This window comes from Drosophila bipectinata, chromosome 2R, assembly GCF_030179905.1.
Source record: "Drosophila bipectinata strain 14024-0381.07 chromosome 2R, DbipHiC1v2, whole genome shotgun sequence".
NCBI lineage: Eukaryota > Metazoa > Arthropoda > Insecta > Diptera > Drosophilidae > Drosophila > Drosophila bipectinata.
In genome coordinates, this window is record NC_091737.1 from 7,790,609 (window position 1) to 7,809,716 (window position 19,108).

The 19,108-nt window shown below is 43.3% G+C and overlaps 2 protein-coding genes across 2 annotated transcripts; both read right to left on the bottom strand.

Annotated features, from left to right (window-relative positions):
- Window positions 1–1,332: 1,332 nt before the first annotated feature.
- On the bottom strand, window positions 1,333–12,156 carry 5-HT1B (5-hydroxytryptamine (serotonin) receptor 1B). Its single transcript, XM_043210817.2, has 9 exons — window positions 11,614–12,156; window positions 7,820–8,424; window positions 6,146–6,279; window positions 5,579–5,688; window positions 5,323–5,512; window positions 5,108–5,245; window positions 3,907–4,257; window positions 3,279–3,779; window positions 1,333–2,689 (listed from the first exon to the last, which is right to left on the bottom strand). The coding sequence occupies exons 2-9, from the start codon at window positions 8,166–8,168 to the stop codon at window positions 2,591–2,593; spliced, it is 1,872 nt and encodes a 623-aa protein (XP_043066752.2). The 5' UTR covers window positions 8,169–8,424; window positions 11,614–12,156; the 3' UTR covers window positions 1,333–2,590.
- A 3,023-nt stretch (window positions 12,157–15,179) lies between these two features.
- LOC108131967 (uncharacterized) lies at window positions 15,180–16,140 on the bottom strand. Its single transcript, XM_070278322.1, has 3 exons — window positions 15,991–16,140; window positions 15,716–15,934; window positions 15,180–15,664 (listed from the first exon to the last, which is right to left on the bottom strand). The coding sequence occupies exons 1-3, from the start codon at window positions 16,133–16,135 to the stop codon at window positions 15,180–15,182; spliced, it is 849 nt and encodes a 282-aa protein (XP_070134423.1). The 5' UTR covers window positions 16,136–16,140.
- Between the last annotated feature and the right edge of the window lie 2,968 nt (window positions 16,141–19,108).

Sequence of the window (19,108 nt, forward strand, 5' to 3'; positions counted from 1 at the left end):
GGCCGCAGGGGCATTTCCTTTGAGGCCAACAGGAAATTAAAAGTGTTGGTAAATATTATTTTGCCTGCGAGTGTGTGAGTGTGTTTGGCTGCACAGTGGACTTGAAACGTGCAAAATTTTGGTAAAGATTATGAGGGACTTAAATTATATTATGATGTTTATGATGCTTATGTTTTATGTATGATGTTTTATTTTATATAGAATTTTGTGCACTATTAAAAAATATGTTCTGTTATATATTATGATTAATTTGTCTAATTATTTTTAAATTAAATCCTAATTTAGAAAACTAAGTCCAACAAACAAGCGTAAGCAGAAGTAGATGCTAGGATGTTCGAGTGCAATTTTTTTCCAGATAGAAACAGTAGAAGAGACTAAGACCAATTTAAAAAAAATCAATAATTTTTTAAATTTTATAATACATGGTTTTGCTTAAGGTTTTGCTTAAGGTTTAAGGTTTGTAATTAAAAATCGATACATATTTTGAAATAATATTTGTTTTGTACTAGAGCGAAAGGTTACACAAAATTGAAAGTGATTTAAAATGTTGAATATATATATATATTTTTTTCTTCTTCTTTTAATTTGGATTATTTTTTTAACAGAATTATTTGTTTTATAAGAATTAACAAATTTTAAACAAAGTTGATTTTAGTTCATATTTATTAATGACAGATTTCTAGCCAAGGTTTGTAGCCAGACCATAATCCGAAGACTTTCGAGGCTACACTGTCGCCTCTTGAACACGCAACGTGTGCTCAACATTTGATTTTTCATCTGCGGAAGGTAGTGGTACTTCTAATAAGCTAACTTGCAGCCGGAGACTATTTGGGAGAATTTAAGGGGGGTCTTTACGGGGGTAGAGGCTGGGAAGGCAGAGCCCAAATGTATTACACGAATTCCCCGGCCGATAGACCCGGATCCTGCATGATGTATTGATTTTTTGCAGGCAGCCGTTCATTCTGGGCCATTTGTCGGCTTTCGCCTGTTCCGGCGTTGATAATGCCGATGCGTAATCCATCTCCTCTGCCTCTGTTGTTTTCTGTTGCTGTCGACCACGCCCCGAAAACACGGCCAGCCCACTTCACCTTGTGCGTGTTGTGAGTGCACTTGAACTTTGACATTTCATTGCGCTGACATTTTGCTTAGCTAGATACAATTGGAGCGTGCGTGCGGTCGGTTGGTTGGTCGGCATTGGCCTGAAAAGTTTGTCAATTTCGAGTTGAGGGCCAAAATAGCCCCCCTAAACCTCACTCTCCCCCTGGAAAGTACAGGGCCCACACCACATCCTCCCATCCCACATCCATGAATAAAATATAGAGTGCAGGCGTATGCTTTTGATAAAACACAATTTTAATAACTTTGACATCAAGTACACATCGAGAAGTTGCATAAACACAGACACACACTTGTACACAAAAATACACATTGTATGTATGGATGTGCATACTGAAGCGTATTAGATTTCAACTGCAGCATTTCGACTTAATAGCCATAAGGTCCTGACGCACACGAGTATAACCAACACGGTATACCCAATATGCACTATAGTATAGTTTAGTAGTTCTTTTTTTCGAGTGGTTATTGCTATAGTTGTTGCTGCTTGGTGGTTGCTATTTTCTAAAACTGTAAGTCCATTTATTTACAAGAAAACTTTTCAAAAATTGAACCATAAATATACCAAATAGACACACATATATGTATATATATAACGAATGCATGTGTGGATATCATATTTCATGGCTTAAACTTTTTGTTGCGGTTTCCTGGTTTGCAGTTACTGTCAGAGGGTGGAGCCTGGATCCCAAAATTGCCAACAAAAGTTCAACTTTCCGTTTTGAATTTATGCTAATTTTACTGAACGTACTCGTAGTTTGGTTAACTTGCCTAATTAGCCGTGAAATAACATTTTGGATTTGGATTTGCTCGTTCTCTTGCGTTTCGGTGTAAATTCGTTTAAATTTTAATATATTGACTTGTTTGTTTATTTTTTGTTTTCAATTTTTAACTTTTAGTTGGTACTCGCATGCAGATTATGTTGAAATAATTGAGCATTTTCCGCTGCCTAAGCTACTAAAAACGAAACTAACACAGAAGATGAAAGCGTAAGAATTTCCTTGGACCCAGCCTTCTTGTATCGATCTCCGATCGCAATTCATCCAACACTCTTAGGACTCTAGGGTATCTACTCGTACTATCGTGGTTTTCTTTAAGACACAGGGAAGACTTTAGAAATCTAATCATAAATGGCGTACATACATAACTTAGCCCTAATGAGTATCAGCTAACAGATATTTAATTCCGTATTCCCGTATTTTTAAGCGCTTACAAATCTCTGGGGTTCATCGATATTAATCTTTTCGGTTGTCTTTTGGGGCACGTGTGTGTGGTGAGGAGTTGTAGTTAGTTTTTTAAAACTAGTTAGGATTGTCTCTGCTAAAAACATCGCCTCTACTTTCTAGTTTCTCTCATAATGCACTGCCAATTCCGTAGCATATTCCAGCAGTATGTTGCGGATAACTTCAGCCTCAGATCCTCAAGCCCTGGCCCGCTATTACAGATACTGGTCCTCGTTATCCTTCAGTTGAAATCAAATCTTTGCACTGCGGGCCCGGGCCGCATGTTTCCGACCGAAGAGGATCCTCTTGAAGGCTCTTCGAAATTCTGGATTGAAAATGGTATAGATGACCTGTGAAAGATATTTTTATTCATGAGTTACTGAAACAGAAATATTTGAAAACTAAACTAAATGAAAAGTCAATAAATAAATAGCCTTGTTAATATTCAAGAGGTTTTTTTTAAATGTATGTATATTTATAATATTTTATCAAATATTTTAAGCAGATATTTTGGATTTTTATTTTGTAAAATTCAATAAATTCTTTTGAGAAAAAAACCTATCTTTTGATTGACGATAGCATTAGCTACTCCTAAAGAACACCACTCTTGACTAAATACCTCACCCCTTATGAATATATTGATATTTTTTGGCCCATAACTAATAATATTAATTAACATATTAATATTCGATTATCAAAACAATTATTTCGTGCTATTGTTAAGCTTAACGAAACAAATTTTGAGCATTTATTAGCTACTTTATATTAGCATTGTTATTTTGTTTTCATTTACGTATAAATTACGCATTATGATGAGCTAATGATGATTTTTTAATTTCTTTTGTTTGAAATAAAATTGTGATTAAAAATTAAAATTATTGAATCATTTTTTTCTGTACTATTTGATATATTAATTAAAATGCTTATAGATTTACCCACCGGATTCAGGGTCGAGTTGAAATATCCCAGCCAGAGGAAAAGCGAGGCCACCGCCGTGTGGATCTCGCACTCCTTGCACAGGCTCATTGTCAGAGCCATGACGAAGAATGGCAGCCAGCAGATGACGAAGGCGCCGGTGATTATGGCCAGGGTCTGAGCTGCCTTCCGCTCCCGTTTCGCCTCCAGGAGCTGCCGCCTTTTGGCCAGTTTCTGATGTGGATTGGCGATGCTGGCCAGCACCCCGCCGATGCCCACGCCGGCGTTCTTGCCAGGACTACAGCCCTCCAGACCTCCCCCGCCGCCCTTCTCGAGTCCTCCGTCAGCGCCCACGCTCTCGCCGCCATCGGAGGGCGTGGCCGGTGTCAAGCAGCCACCGCCCATGGCGATGGACTGGGCCAGTGGCGTGATGGCGTTCAAATGCGAGGCTATCAGGTGGTGCTGTGTGGCATGTGCCACCTGCTGCGACAGGGTGATGATTTCGTTCGCGTTGCTGGTTCGGTACTAATGGGAGGGCGGGTCAAGGGTTAATTAGTCACAGAACAAAGGGCAAACGAACAATGATAATGAGGTAATACTTTGAGTCTGGGGGCAGAGATAACTTTTTGGCCGAATTAAAGACTTAACTTACATCATCAGCATCGCTGGACACGGTGGTCAGTTCGGTGCCCGCGTGGCTCTTGTTGTCGTAGTTGCTGGTGCTGAACTCCGTCTCCTCGCGGGTGATGGCCAGGCTGGCGAAGTCCACGGCGATGGCGGCCACCGACCTGGCCACCGCCCCCTCCGATCCCGCGCAGATGTTGGCCGTGTTTGTGTTGCGCCCGAAGCAGATGCGCATCCTTTTCCGAGGTCGCCGCTGCAGCTGGGAATCGTTGGCCTCTCCGTCTTTACCGATGCCGCGCTGTTCCTCCGCCTCCTGGCGCTTCCGCAGGGCCCGCCGCTTGCCCCGCTCCTTCTTCAGCTCCCGCACTGTGGAATCACACTGTCGGTCGATACAAAAAACGGAAAGTGGCCGAAAGGTGTTAGCTGAGTTGTTAATGGGAAACGGCTTGTTTATGAACTTGATGAAAGCGGTTCGGGAGAGCACATTTGGCTTGTGTCTTGTCAACGGAACAAAAACAAATCAAATGCGAAATGGAAATGACTCTGACCTTCGCATATTGCTCTAATTATTCTATGGAAGCACTGAGAGAAACAATATTTCTCTTTTTTACATATTAGTTTAGTTTTGTACTTTATTTTGGGAACCTTTAAAATGCTTTTTAATTCCTAAATGTCTTTTTTAATGTCAAACTAATACCCGATTGTTTTCAGTGCAGCAATCTGCCCCTGACACAGGGCCACACATCGGGGCGATCATAAATCTCGGCTGGCATTTGTTTGGCTTTCGCCGCAGCGGCTCGCTTCGAGTGCTCACTTGGGCATGCTAATGAGCAGCCGGGACGAGGACTTCCCTACAGCAACGGCAACGGCACGGGCAGAAACCACATAGCCATAGTCATAGCCACTTCCCAGAGCCATAGCCATACCCATTCGCATTATTGTTTCTGTTAATGACATACTCATTATGGCAGGCAAGCAAATACACTTCTCGAGCAGCATCAACATCCACTCGATGGAGCCCCCGAAAAAAAAATATACAAACACTGGGAAATGGAAGTGGGATGTGGAAGTGAAAGTGAAAGTGAGGGAAATAGGAGAATAGAAGAATAGAATATTAGAATACTTGTGGAATTTCATTAATGGCTCAACCGGGCGTATGAGCGATAAGTCGGAGGTCGGGCCTAAGTGGCCACTTGGCATTTATCACTTGACTTTATTGATTTACTTACATCTGTCTCGGTGAGAGTGACGTTGAAGGACTTCTGGGCTCGCCGCTGAATGCGCTTTCTGGCAATTATATAAATTTTCCAGTACAGGAACAGAATCACCAGCAGCGGCACGTAGAAGGTACAACAGGTGGCAAAGATCTGTCAATTGAACAGGAATAGAGAGCGAGTAAGAGTCAGATCCGAGTCCTTGGACTTGGGGCATCCGTCTTGGTTACCTGATAGGCCACATCCTGTGACACCATGCAGTGCTGCTCCTCGATGCGCTTCATGTAATCCGGATCCTTCCAGCCGAACTGCGGGGCAAGGGAGACAATCAGTGCCGCAAACCAGACGCAGAAAATCATGAGGAAGACGCGCCGCGGAGTTCGCAGATTGTTGTAGTCAATGTTGGTCACCGTCCAGTATCTGTCAGAAAGGAAGCAGTAGAGGAAGTCCTTGTTTTTTGTCGCCATCAGGCGGCACTGCACTCACCTGTCCGCCGCAATGGCCACCAAGTGCAGAATGGATGCCGTGCAGCAGAGGACATCGCAAGACGTCCAAATGTCACACAGTTCCGGGCCCAATATCCAGCCATTACTTATCTGAAAAAGGATTGGCACGGGCGATGAGCAGCGGAAAGGACCAAGGACCTTCAGCAACACATTGTTTGCCAGTGATGATGCAATTGAAACAATTAGCACGGCCCAACGAGGCAGCTCGGCCTCGGCAAAAGTGTCAACTCTTTGGCGCCTAATTTCATTTGCCGGCATTCCTGCTCAAGTTTCCATTAGGGTAATCGAGTTAGTTGAGCAACGGCAAGGACAATAACAGCAGGCGGAGAAAAAGGCAGCCAGTTGAAGTTTAAATTGTGTTTATAGCTCACTGAATACCGAACTCTACTTTATTGCTCAAAATATTTAAGCCACGTTTCACTTGCCCCCAAACAGGCTTTGATTGTCAATCGAATGAATGCTTTTATGTGAAATGATTTGTAACTCATCCTTATCCTGATTTAAGCATTACCATCTCTCAGTGATGCAAAGACACTAACAAACTTACCTCGTAGACGGCGCCAAGTGGCATGACAAGACAGGCAACAAATAAATCAGCCACTGCCAGAGATGCAACCAAGTAATTGGCAACGTTCTGCAAGTTCCTCTCCAGGATAATGGCGGCAATTACAAAGACGTTGCCTGCAACAACGGAAAGCCATGATGAATGCAAATTGACAAATTTTATATTATGTGATGGGTCATTTAATTTTCCATTGAATCGGTAAGTGGTTTGTCGAGGGCAGTTAATTGGAAACAGGAATGGCATCCATTAAGCAGCTGTTAGAGTGTGTGTGTGATAGTGTCCTTTTTGGACTGAGAAGGCAAACTTTGAATGAAGTTGTGCAAAATCAATCAGTGGCAAAGGCTTCGTGTCAAAGGAGTTTTCATTTTCCAGCCTAATTGCAGGCAATCGTGCATGTGCCTTTCAGTCAACCACCCACACTTACTCTCTTACTTTCCACTCTCTACAAGCACACACTCACCCACACCCTCAAAGGTGCTTTCTCCTTTCTTTTCTGTCTCCCTGTGGGATGCAAATGAGAACTGGCTGGCAGCTAGCTCGTAGCCATCATCATTGTCGTTGCTTGCTTTGATTAAGCGCATGCAACTTGGCAAATTGTAATTGCCGCAGTGCCACCTCGACTCACCTACACTCCATCCTAGCATCCTGCCACACTCCCCAACCCTCCTGCCGTCCCATTTTCGGCTGTCTCTGCTCTGGGGACAGCGCAGCAGTGGCGGCTGCCGAGACAGCGAGGACAGGGTTGTCAAAACGTTTTGTCGTCGCTCGGCCGGGGCCAGAAAGTGCATTTGCATATGTCTTTGCCGGGGAAATGTTGCGCATACGACGTGTGGTACCACACACCAACTGATATTGCACCAAAAATATTATACTTTGTGAAAGATTTTAGACTTTTATTTTAACCCCATTAGGCTTAATAAGACTTGAAGGAATAACTTTCTTTTATGAAGAAAAACAAAAACATTGCGCATACGCCTAGTGTGCTTACTTCAGAAATCAATTACAAATCGTTTCTTCAATTTCTCCCCGTGTAGTAGGACCTAAAAATCGTGTCTGATATGTGTGTGTGTGGCAGTGTGTTTATCGTAATTTGCATTTGACGCCTTGGCGCGGTTTTAATAGCTTTTCACGTGCCGCGGCAAACATTTTTGGAAACTTTTGCTTGCTTCTGGCCGCCTTTGCGGCGTTTAAGCGCAAAGGACTCCTCGTACATCATCCAGCCATGCAAAACAATCAGCCACCCCTAAGGAGCAGACACCCAAAGCGCCACACTCCCCAGTTCGCACTTCTAATTTTCCATTTTTAGCGCTTAGAGCCGGCGGTAGCAAATCATCTTCGTAAGCCCAAAAATCAATAAAATCTTCCAAGAGGGCGCAATAAAAATCTTCTGCATCATAAATTTTACTTCATTTACAGTTCAGTTTGGCGGCGATATGGAAACTTTTTCCATATCCCCAGTCCCCGGTCCCCAGTCCTGGTTATACATCCCGGCGGCATAAATTTGAGAATAATTTAATGCCTATCCCAGTACCCAGTTCTCAGCACCCACCCGCTGGCACTTCCTCCGCCCCTTTTTTTTTATTATTTTTTTTTTTTTTGTGTCAGAGAGGGAGTGGTGTAATTTAAATTTGGATTTGATTTTGATTAAGTACTTGCCTATGATGGTGACGAGTATCATGAGACCCAGAACGACGGCCATGACGATCATCTTGACCAGCAGCCAGAACTCCATGGCCGCCCGCTGCTCGGCTTCCAAATCGAAGATGCTGCTGTTGGGGTTGATGTTGCTGCCGGTGCTGCTGCTATTCCAGATGATTTGGCTGAGATTGGTGCCGATGGTGTCCTCCAGCTGGGTGAGATTGCCATTCAGCTCGATGAAGAGGCTGTCGTTGAGCAAAATGGCTGGCAGTTCTATTTCCAAAATGCTCGCTGGGACGTCGACATCCACATCCAAATTCACATTTCCCTCAGCCATGGTGGACAATGTTGCTGCTGCTTTAAGCATGTCGCATGTACTGTATGTCTGTGTGTATGGTATTGTGTGTATAAATGCTTTTCGGTTTTTTTTGGGGCGTGTCAGAGTGTGTGTGTTAGTCTAAAGCATTTGGTGTTGCTGCTTGTGTTGCTGTCGCAGCTGTTGCTGTTGCCGTTGCTGCCGTTTCTGGTGTTGCTGTTGCTGGCGTGCCTGCCGTTCGTGTTGCTGCCGTTGTTGCGGGTGATAAAGCGCCTTAATCGTGCTTGCCAAGCACTTAACACGTAAACTGCAAAATACAGGGCGGTTCGAGAGTCAATGGGGAGTCAGAGATGAATGGCAAAACACACACAACACACACACAGCTCTCAGCACATAGAGGCAAATGTAGAAAAGCAAAAAACACAAAATCTGCACAAAAAAATCTGTATAGTAGGTGCCATGAAACAAACAAGAAATAAAAGCCTTGCTCCGTTTAGACGAGTACTCGTATCATAATGTTGCGCCCCAAAATAACACAATTTCCCTTTTTATTCCCCTCCAGTGAAGCTGAAGTGCTTCAAATTAAGTTCACATCGTGATAAATGATGGTCATCTCATCTGGCTATGGCTCTGGCTCTGGCTCAGTTTACCTCGAATCCCCCAATTAATTAATCATTTCAATCGAGCGAACTCTTTCACAAGTTTTTTACGAGCCCCCAGCCCACTGTGGGTCTAATCTCCCCACCGACCTCCAGTACCTTATCTGATTTTCGGCTAGGAAAGTCCCCGAACAGTAAACAAAATATATAGTTATTTTAAAATATAATATAACTAAGACTTTCCTAGAAACAAAATTTATAAAAATGAGTAATAAAATATGTATACTATTCAATATATGTAGTTATACCCGGTACTATTGTAGAAAGTGTTTCATTCAACAAAGCTCTTCAAGATCTATTGTCTACAAAGTAGTTTCTCTAGTAATCATATAGTATATAAAAGATATTATTTGATTTAATACTATAATTACAGAATACTTTTCTCTCTGTCGCCTTTGTTTGCTTTTCCGTTTAAAATTTAAGTCGTCTATTCGCTATATAAGCTCAGTCACCTAAGCTTCCTCAGTTTCATTCGAAATGTGGCTGCCAACACTTGGCTTTCAGATGCATCTCGCGCTTTTTCTTTCCTCGCTACTGTGGATGATGATGCTGCCGCATCCTGGAAACTCTGAGCTGTATGGTTATCGTGAGGACTCTCGCCGCCTTCCCTACGAGTCGCCGAGGGAATTTCGATCAGAGCTGAGATCTCCGCCCATCTACGGTTGAGAATGTAGTGGCAGAAACAATAAAGCAGCGAAAAGCTGGAACATTTGCATTCTCGCTTAATTCACTCACAAAGGGCGTTGTGAGTGGCAAAGTGGCAAGGTGCCAGAGTGCCAGGGTGGCTAGTGGCGGGGTGACTGGGTGTCGCCTGGCGAGTGGTATTGCCACTTGGCCTTTGTGCGCCCGACACACTGCCTGACCTTTGTCTGTGTGTGTTTGCCAAGGTGTCCCCAGGTGCAGGCAGTTAACTAGTCTGAGGCATCGCGAAGGTTGCCACATGAAATGCATCCTGCCGGCAGCCTGCAGCTCCCAGGGCTCCACATCGCCGGCGGCACGGCAGGAAGTCCTGTGGCGGCCCTCGGTGAATAGTTTCTCGTCGTTGCCTTTGGTTTTGGCTTTTGCCTGAAATGCTAATGAGAGGCGCCGGAAATGGAAGGCAGGAGTGGCTAGAACCAAAGCCAAGCAGCTCATGTGTGAGAAATATTTTCATAGTCAAGGTAATCGTCATCCGTCCCAGTGGAAGCTGCTATTAATAAAGGCACTAAAAATGTTTCAAGTCGTTGGAGTTCAAGGATGCCACCGCATTTTCCGTGTCCTTGTGGCACGGTACTCTTGAATATTTCAGCCCAGAGTGACTGCAAGATCAACGAACCTTTTGAAAATCAATCGTTTTGTGTGAATAATCACACACTTCTTGAGAACTCAACTGGGTATCTTAAGGTCCCTACCCTGGGCCATGTCTCGCAGCTTTTTAATTACGAAAAGCGAGTTGTTGCCTTCGTTTGTGGCACATGAATGCATGTATTTTTTGCGTTATGTACCAAGGCCGTGTACATGAATTACACACGCCACACGCAGTGGGTGGAGTGGAAAAAAAAAATGTGCTAACGTTTGCAACAAAATTCGCCTTAGGGGATAGTCGAAAAAAATGGCAAGAAGGAGGAGAATCGCGCTGGTCTGCGGTTGCTCCTGAACCGCCCATCCCTTGGCCCCTGCTTTCATGAATCTGAATCAGAATCTGCCCCGAAGGCTTAACTCTTTCCCAGCTTGCCACACACACCCATACAGTTGCTGGAATTATAATTCATACTCTAATAAATATACAAAAAGTTCTGTTGAATGTCTGCTGTTGGCATTGCTTTCTTTGTTGCTGTTGCTATTGCTGCTGGTGCTGGTGCTGGTGCTGGTTCTGGTTCTCGTTCTGGTGCTGTGTCAGCGTAATCTCTTAGCAGCCTTTTCGTTTTGATTCAGAGTCCCATTTTCTAATTCCATTTAGCCCGGCGAGCGCAGTGCTACAATATACCAATTAGCCGGGCTCAGATCCGGCTGCATGAATATAGAATACGGAATACTAGGTACAAAAGGATTTATAACCGAGTTAACGTCTTTACTTGTTGGGGCCAGTTTATGAAGATAATTGAACGACAGCAATTTGCACTCAGGTCGAAGCTCGTTGAAACTTTTCACTAATGCAGTCGCCTAATTGCCACGACTCGCACAGGTTGTGCCAGCAATGGCGCCCCTTCGCCCATTCGGGGCACTTGCCACAGCCCCAACGGAGCCTGGGCTGCCAGGTATCGAACTAATCAAGTTGCCAGCCACATGGCGAGCCAATAAAACTTGCTCCAAGACTCGGACCGATTGCTGGCAGTCGCAATGCAATTTTCCATTAGTTGAGTGCACAATGGCAGCCAAACAACTCGATGCCGCAAGGCATCCTGGTCAGCAACAAAAGCAGGCTACACATTGAGAAAAGTAATGAGAATAATGAATAAAAAATATTACAGTTAAAAAGGCAATAAATCATTAAAAAAATCATTATACAATAAATGAAAGCAATTGCTTTTAAAGAGAGAGCTGCCACCTTCCCTTCTACACTATAAGAAGTAATAGTTTTTAAAAGCTACTAAAAGCCTCTAAATGATATTTAAGTCATCTTATATGTATTACAAAAATTTCCTATTTAAACCTTTAATAAACCTCAATTATTCAACAGTGTATCGACTGCCCTTTAAAAGCATAAAAAAAACATTAAGCATTTCTCTGGCGGGTTGCATGCAACAAACAAACGGAACAAAAAAACGAGCCTGAAAAAAGTGCAGCTGCCGGTGGGAAGTGCTTGAAGCCCGCCTGACCTTGGCGGTTGAAATGAAATTCGTATTCATTATACTCACACATAAGCATAATTATGTCCTTTCATTTTCATTTTTCTCGCTTCATTAGCGACGCTCTGCCGCAGGTAAATTCGTCAACATAAATATTTATGCCGCGCTGTGACAACGGCGTCGGACGCTGCTCCTGCTGATGATTACGATGATAATAATGATGTTTCTCAGGACCTCTTACACACACACACACACACACGAATACTCCATACACTCGCGCATACACAGACAGCCTCCCCCCGCTCGGTTAGTGTGTGTGTGAGGATGTCGATGGGTGATTTGTGTTTATCTTTTTTTGATTTTGTTTCCAGCCTCGCCTTTTTGTCTTGTTTGCCGTCTAATTATGCGGGATCCTCTCACTTTTTTGTCAGTTAATTAATTAATTATTCAAGCCAAAAAAAAGGTCATTTACACACGAGAGTAGCCGCTGATGCACTTAAATGTTCGGCGCTACGACTTGATTCTGCGGCGGCTGTCAGTCTTCGCCTCGAGTTTAAATATCTCAATTATTTGGCTTTAATCGGTCGGCAGACGCGTCGCGTCTTGAGCGTAACTATTGACAAACTGCTTCAATGTGGCCGTTTCAAGTAGGTGGACTCGCCGAGCCACCAGCTGATTTTCTTGTAGACTTGCCCCAAAGCGACGCAGGCGCCTTGCATCGGCTCTCTTATACGGGTTCCGTGTGGCAAGTCTCCAAGCACCGCCAATTTAAGAGAGCCTTTTCGAACTCGAATCTACAAAAAAGTACGCTTTTCGAACGCCACTCTCTTCCGCCTGCCTGTTGAGTTTTCAACCTAATTGTTTGCTTTAGACGGGTTTTTTGGGGGGAATTTGGGAAATATTTTGTTCTGGCCCAGTGGGTTTCGGCGGCTAATGGATGCAAACAGCGGGACAATGCTGCATTCAAGAATCGGGACCTGGAACAGGTTTAATATATCTAATGCACGTCCCACCAGGCCGACTGGCTAATGCGCATTAGGCCTCGGTCCTTTGGTCCTTTGGCCATTGGCATTTTCGATAGATCCCGCCACCACAGCCACTGGCCGTCAATTTGATGGCCATTTCTATGCAACGGCCGTAATGCGAAGTATTCCGGCCAACAACTTTTCGAGTTGGTCAAACTGCTTAGGCGTTTGCCTTTTGACTTCCGCCGTCTTTTGTTACTGGATCAGAACTTGGCCAGGACCAAGGACCAAGGAGCAGCACCAGGACTAAGACCAGGACCTTAGACCAAGACACGGACCCTGGCCAGTCCGGGGCATCGTAAATTAGCAGCGGTTTATTGCCAGTACGTGACATTTTGGCCCCGTTCCGGAGTTCTAGCATTGGCCTCAACAATAATTACGGCCTTCATTTATTTGCCTGCTTGGCTCGGTTGTTCCTCGCCGACGCTTCTACTGACTGGCTTTCCCCATCGATTGTCTTTCAACTTGTGGTTTCCAAGCCACCCATCCGACAATAAAACATTGATTGTTGCAATTGCCCAGCAATTTCTCGGTCAGCATTGCGCATACGACGTGTGGGCTGTGATTGAAACATTCGCATCGCCTCGATTGCTGAAACCGCATCACCGCAAGGGGTGCAACGTGGCAGTATCTCTGAGTATAAACTATCTTTATGCGCGCTTAAGGAGCTATCTTTGTGCGCTTACCAGACCCTCCAGTCGCACACATTTAATATTTTTAAGCATCATACTAATGAGCCAGAAACTTTAACTGAAAACGCTGCGATGTCCTTGGCAGCTGCCATCACGTAAAAGGACCTTAGAGTGTGTCCCCTCTTCCGTTGGGGAGCGTTGAGCAGTTTCCAGTGCGTGACATGCAGCCCCATGAAGCTGAATCAGCACACTGAGGGAAAAAGAGTGGTTCTAGGAATTGAAACTATATTTAAGTTTTGAATCTAATAAAAAGAAACTGCTTCTAGGACTTCAAAACACTTTTTTCCCGTCCTTAGAGATATAAAATATTCTTTCTGTGCATCTGTGGCAGGATAATGCAAGGACACTCTGCAGTTAAAGCCCGGAAGGTTGTTGACTTGGCTCGATGCGTGTGTCATTGTTTCAAATGGCCCAAAAAGGCAAAAAAAACGCTAAAAGTTAAGCGAAAATCTCAAATAATTTGCTATTATAAATGGCACGGAGATAAGCGTGTTTTTTGAGGGGAAACCAAATAGTAGCCAAAGTGGAAGCTAAAGTTCGAAGCCATCGTCACTTCATATGTACTCTATTGAGGTCGGTTTTGAAGTCGAGTTTTATGGGCCGGAGCAATAAACTTGCCATGTCACCATGCATAACATAATAATTATAATAAAAACAATTTTTACGCATTTTATGAGCGCATAAAATTGTAGCATATTCCAAGGCGCAGAGACGGGAGCAAAAAAAAAAATGACGAGAAAAGAGCAGAAAGGAATTTACTGATGAATTGCGGTTTAGTTTTATGAGATGCCCCGACAAGATAAACAATATGTATATATGTACACAAGAACTCGTGTGTGTGTGTGTGTGATGTCTGGATTTTGTGGCAGTTCCTGAGCCGTCAATATGAGACAGTTTTATGAGCAGCCAAGAACAAAGCCGCGTAGCCAACGCCGAAGCCACGCTCTCTGCTGTGTCAACATTTTATGCGCCTTTAATGTTTTGTTTGTTAATAAAATTGGCGAGGACCAAGACGTTGGCTTCGTTACCAGGCAGGCTAACATTATTCCCCAGCTAGAAGCCAACAGCTAGCAGCCAACAGCCAACAGCCAACAGCCGGCTGCCTTTCGCCGTTTTATATATTTTTAATGTGCGCACTTTGACACTTTTAATGAATCCCAAACATTAATTTTCTTAATGAGCGCGCCCATTTAAAGCCTAGTAGCTGCCAGTCGCCAGTTGCCGGTTGAAGAGGAAAAAGCATCCAGTTGACAAATGTCTGGCAGGCCATTATTATACTGCAATGACAGTGCGAATGACAATGGTTGGCCCATTGTCAATTTCCGCTACCCCCGAGCCAGCCATGTCGCCTAATCTTCATCACTTCCAACTTAATGAAGTTTGAACAAAAAGCCATTGGAGCAAGCACTGAGGACAGTAGCCAGGACTCGCACACATGACTGACACTGGCCGGCTTAATGAGCCGCACTAAATTCACACGAAACTTTCCGGCCAAAAGGGATCTCTCTCCGTCTCCCTCGCTCCATCTCTCTCGGCCTCTTGCCTGCTTTTGGCCATTTTGCGAGCAAGAGCGTGTGGCAACTATTTATCGCCGATGCCGGACAAATGTTCTACACTCGGTCGACTGGCAGGAATTTATTGACACACTCAATCGAACGCTTTGATCGTAATCCCTTTTCCAACAAAACCAACCCCCTTTAATCCCCCGTACCCCTTGGCCCATGCCCATGTCCATATCAAAGTCAAGTCAAGTTTTTCCTCCATTTGTTTGTTTGTTGTTTCTCTGTTTCGGGGTTTTGTTACCAAAAAGTTGCGGCCGGACTTGTGGGGGTCAAGTGAAAATGTTATTTACTTTCATTTAGATTGTTTATGTTGCCGGCCAAGTGGAATCTGCTTACAAACTAAACTTCACAGCTATCTATTCCTCGTAAGAAATGTCGACTATTTGATCATTAAAGTCGATCTCGAAGGAGTAACTGCTTTCCGGGGGAGCGGAGGCCTCATAAATTTCCAGGGAAGCAAAGTCTTCTGGAGCTGTGGGGGCTATTACCTCTCGGTCTTGGAATGATTCCACTTGCTCTAAAATGCTGGCCAATTTCTGGTTGGCCCTCTCATTCAGTTCCTCCATTTCCAGATCGTTATTCAGCTGCTTTTGATCCTCTTCTACACAAGTATCCTCTTGATCCTTCTCCGGATTGTGTTTATAAGCTCTGGTCCTTATTTCTGGTTCCTCATCCTCTTCCATGTCATTATTCTGATTCTGCATAGTTTTCGTTGCGGCTTCCCGATCGTATTTGTAATTATTGACCTTTTCTTCTTTGGGATACAGTCTATGGGAGTCAGACTCTAAGTGCAGACCCCACATCACATAAACCATAACCAGAAGGGACACAAAAAAGTACACTGAACTTAAATTAGTAAAAAATACACTTGAAAGTAAGTGGCTTCACTCACCATCCGCCACAATATTGGAGATTCTGTAAATACACCTCTTGGCCAGCCAGAAATCGTCTTCCTCAACGTACAGGTAATGAATCCGGAAAATCAAAACAGCAACTGTCCCACAAATCCAATAGAACACCGAGATGCTCTCCCTCTTCACAATCCGCATCATGGTTATCACATTGAACATGGCATAGCAGCCGTACAGCACCACCCATTTCGCAGGATAATCTGCTGGAATTTATTCAAAATCAATCCTTAATTATTTGAATACAATTGCAGCGTACTCTCCATCGACTTGAAGAACTCCACCAGCCAGAACTGGAACAGGCAGAACGACAGGACACAGTTGGTGCATCCGATGGCCAGTCCCCAGTCCGCTCGGTTCAGCAGGCACTGGCACATCATGAACCTCAAATAAGCTCCATCCATTTGGTTTGAACGCCTCCGTCGGACTGCCCATTGAGGCTAAAGTCGAGTTTATTGAGAAAATCGTTATCACCAGTTCGTTATATGTACTATATATGAAGTGATCCAGGAAATCCCATAGCTAAAAGTTGTGAGGCCATTGAGGTGGACTAGCTACCACAATTTATTTCCGAAACTCACTTTTGAAAGAGAGGTCACTGGAATTCCAGCTTAAACTTTAAGACTCGATAGCATGAAATATGAATGAAATTAAAAATCACTTGTTGACCCGAAAAATATTTAGAAATAAAATCCAAAATTGCCACCCTAATGCGCATGGAAGTCCTCACATCGCCTTTCGAGTGAAATCAAAAATTAAAACTGAAACATTTTGTGCCCGAGCCAGTCGAGAAAGTTCATTTGCGCTCTTTGTGTTTACTTAATCCATAAACTTGTATGTGCTGCACTGGGGTGCGTGTTTTGGGGAGTGTGTGGATGTGTGTGGAAGAGCTCTCCCCTTTGGGGCACTTGAAGCCAACGTGACAACATAAAATGCAGCAGCTTCGCCTTTTTATGTGCCACAGCAGCAGCAGCAACAACAGAAATTTTGTTGTGAAATATTAGAGGGAACGATATGAAAATGCAAACCGCAGTAACCACCAAGAGTCCTGTATGGCTGTTTGTGTTGGTGTGGCTGCTGCACATAAGTGAGTGTGTGTGTGTGTGTGCAGTGAAAAGTTTAGTTGAGTTCAGTTTAGTTAACTGCAGCAGCAGTAGCAGCAGTCCCTCGTACGCAGTTGATTGCTCTGGCGCTGCTTACTGCTCGCAGTTTCTGCACTTTTTGGCCCAAACCAATGAACCACATAATGCGGCTCACCCTCGCACAAACACCCACGCACACAGACGGACAACAAAGCACAAACACACACGCACGCAGCGTCCTAGTAAGAGTGTAAATTATTTGAATTATTTATGAGTTGCCACCGAAACTGGCATGCAACTTAAAGTTTTAAAACTCTTCATTTGGGCACTTTCATTCTAAATATGCAAAAATTTAACTAACAAACTAGTGACCTAGAAATATAAATTAAAGTTTTGATTTAGTTTTCCATTTATTATAGTAATTATATTAAATAAATGAAGCCAAAGCTTGTATTAAATGTAGCATATTGTAATTTTAATTATTTCCTTTGACAAAACAAGTCTAGTCGAATAACTTCAATCATGCTTATTTTTTTGAAATATAAAAGCATTAAAAAAACACTAAGAAAAATAGTCGTTTATCACTTCTTATAATGTGAAATTGAATCAGAAATCTTTACCTATGGTACAACCTTTATTTGAAAAAAAGAATGAATAGATATTCTTAATATTCTCTTTTTTTAAATAGCTTTTTTTGAAATACTTTGTAGAAACCCTAAAATAATTATATATAGGCTCAGATATATATTATTCCATAAACATGTTTTATTACCTTGTAGTATGAATTAAAATCTAGAGAAGTATCTAGACTCTAGATATGCATACGTCAATATGGTGCACACAAATGTTCCATTTTATCACATCATTCTCCATGAAACAAATCACTTGGTTTGAAAGTCAAAAAGTCTCAAAACTTGCAGATAAGCCAGAATAAGAGGCATAAAAATAAAAACAAAAACAATAACAGAGTAGAACTGAGATGGAGAGGCGGCCCATTTCCAATTCCCAAATAACCAATTCCCCAGGCGGCGCTTAAACGTCCGACGACATCCGAGGGTCTCAGCCTCACCATTTGACAAATGCGACGCAATTGAAGTTTGTTTGGCCAAGTTGTTCGGTTCGGTCAGCTAACTGTAAATGTTAATTCCCAGATGAAAAATTTATTAATAGCCCGGGACAAGGCACAGCCCCAGGTCCGAGCTAAAAAAACAGCAAACAAAAGCAATCTGGAAATAAAAACAGAGTCAAGTTGTGGAATATTCATGTCTGAAATGCAGAAATTCAAGTTGTCCAAGTGCCCTGGTATATGCACGTTGAGGCCAAAATGAATTTTTGTTGGCCAAGAAATGAGTCCGGAATTCCCAAGAGCCCTGCAGTTTAAGAGTGGTATCCGGTGCTCCCTTTTTTCAGGGGGACCGAAATTCTGTTTAACTTACACTCATATCACGCATACGACCCGGCGACTTATGGCCAAAATAAGTGGAAGTATATTCCACTCAGTGGGTGAGTGGTGGGTGGGTGGATCTGTGTGGGTTGAGTGTGTGACTGGGTGGTTGCGCAATATGGCTGCCAATTGCACGCATTTTTGTCGTTCAATTTCGGTCGAAAGGCTCTTGTTTTCCCTTTGGCAGGGCCATTTTTTCTACTTTTTTCGGGGCTGGCTAAGTAGCTCAGCGGTTGCGGCTCAATGGGGCCCATACTGCTTAACCAACCCCTCCCCATAAATACCATCCCCGTTTCCACGTGTGTTTGTGCGTGCGCTTATGTAATAATTTGGTCTATTTGTTGCCTGCCATTGGGTTTATTGAATTTGGCATTTGCATGTTAGACGAGTCCTGTCGCGCATGTGAGCCTATGATACCCGCTGAAACCCCCCTCTAGACAAACAGAATAAACCCCCTAGTACATGATATGCCAGCATCCATACACTGAGAAAAGTAAATAATATTTTGCTCTAAATTTCGGTCTCAAATTCTTAATGATTTTGATTCGTTCTATGTATTCATGTATTATTAGAGCAATGCGTTTTGAAAACCAAGAATACCTGCAAGTTCTTCATACTTTTTTTAGTGCAAGCATCTTTTGGCATCTTTGCAGAAAACAATTCAATTATCTGGCAGTAAATATTGCAAATGAAGTTGTTTATTGTGCCTGATGCTATGCCAATTGAATTTGAAACTCAAACTCCTCGACGGGTATCCTTTTCCCCTGTGTAAGGTGCCAGAACAACACAAAAATACAATTTCCTTTGGCAGGCAATTAAAAAACATTACACGGGTCGTATGATGAATATTT

Bases quoted from the DNA above. Each gene is read 5' to 3' on its own strand.
- 5-HT1B (XM_043210817.2), bottom strand. From the start codon at position 8,168: ATGCTTAAAGCAGCAGCAACATTGTCCACCATGGCTGAGGGAAATGTG. The intron at 6,280-7,819 runs GCAAGTACTTAA...CCGTTGTTGCAG, and splicing joins GATACTCGTCACCATCATAG to GCAACGTCTTTGTAATTGCC. The intron at 3,780-3,906 runs GTAAGTTAAGTC...CCCTCCCATTAG, and splicing joins TGTCCAGCGATGCTGATGAT to TACCGAACCAGCAACGCGAA.
- LOC108131967 (XM_070278322.1), bottom strand. From the start codon at position 16,135: ATGGATGGAGCTTATTTGAGGTTCATGATGTGCCAGTGCCTGCTGAAC. The intron at 15,935-15,990 runs GTACGCTGCAAT...AAATTCCAGCAG, and splicing joins GTTCTTCAAGTCGATGGAGA to ATTATCCTGCGAAATGGGTG. The intron at 15,665-15,715 runs GTGAGTGAAGCC...ATTTAAGTTCAG, and splicing joins CTCCAATATTGTGGCGGATG to TGTACTTTTTTGTGTCCCTT.